Source organism: Pterocles gutturalis, unplaced genomic scaffold, assembly GCF_000699245.1.
Source record: "Pterocles gutturalis isolate BGI_N339 unplaced genomic scaffold, ASM69924v1 scaffold3587, whole genome shotgun sequence".
Lineage (NCBI taxonomy): Eukaryota > Metazoa > Chordata > Aves > Pterocliformes > Pteroclidae > Pterocles > Pterocles gutturalis.
Genome location: NW_010107652.1, coordinates 4,021 through 4,651, shown reverse-complemented (window position 1 = coordinate 4,651; position 631 = coordinate 4,021). Strand labels below are relative to the sequence as shown.

At 58.2% G+C, this 631-nt stretch overlaps 1 protein-coding gene across 1 annotated transcript in view; it reads right to left on the bottom strand.

Annotated features, from left to right (window-relative positions):
- The window catches only part of LOC104472476 (gamete and mating-type specific protein A-like), a gene marked incomplete at its 3' end in the record, with an annotated part of 1,139 nt that extends 993 nt beyond the window's left edge, over positions 1-146 (bottom strand). Inside the window, exon 1 of the mRNA XM_010088172.1 lies at positions 3-146. Within this exon, the coding sequence (XP_010086474.1) occupies positions 3-146 (144 nt within the window). The remainder of the gene's footprint in view (positions 1-2) is intronic.
- Positions 147-631: the final 485 nt, after the last annotated feature.

Here is a 631-nt window from a genome sequence, read left to right as displayed (position 1 = left end):
ACTGGTGTTTCGGCGAGTTTTGGTATGGGGACGGTTGGCGTGGGGATGGTTTTCTCAGCGGCGGTTGGTGTGAGGACCGTTGTCTCGGTGACGGTTTTTTCGTTGGCTGTTGGCGTGAGGAATGTTGTCTCAGTGATGGTTGGCATGGCGACGGTTGGTGTGGGGACCGTTGTCTCGGTGACGGTTCGCGTGGCGGTGGTTGGCGTGGGGACTGTTGTTGTGGTGATGGTTGGTGTGGTGACAGTTGGTGTTGGGCTGGTTGTTTTGGGGAGGTTTGTTTCGGGGATGATTTTTGTGGGGCCGGTTGGTCTGGGGACAGTTGCATGGGGGTAGTTGTCACGGCGACGGTTGGCGTGGATGCAGATGTCTACACAATGTTTGTTATGTGGATGGTTGTCTTGGCAGTGGTTGTTTCAGTGACAGTTGGCGTGGGCAGGGATGGCGTGGGGACGGTTGGCCTGGGGGCGGTTGGCGCGGGGAACGGTTTTATCAGCGACGGTTGGCGTGGGGACTGTTTTCTTGGCGACGGTTAGCGTTGTGTTTGTTGTGTTGTTGACGGTTGTCGTGGGGGTGGTTTTCTCTGCGACGGTTGGTGTGGGGACGGGCGGGGGGGGGATTGTTGGCTTGGGGG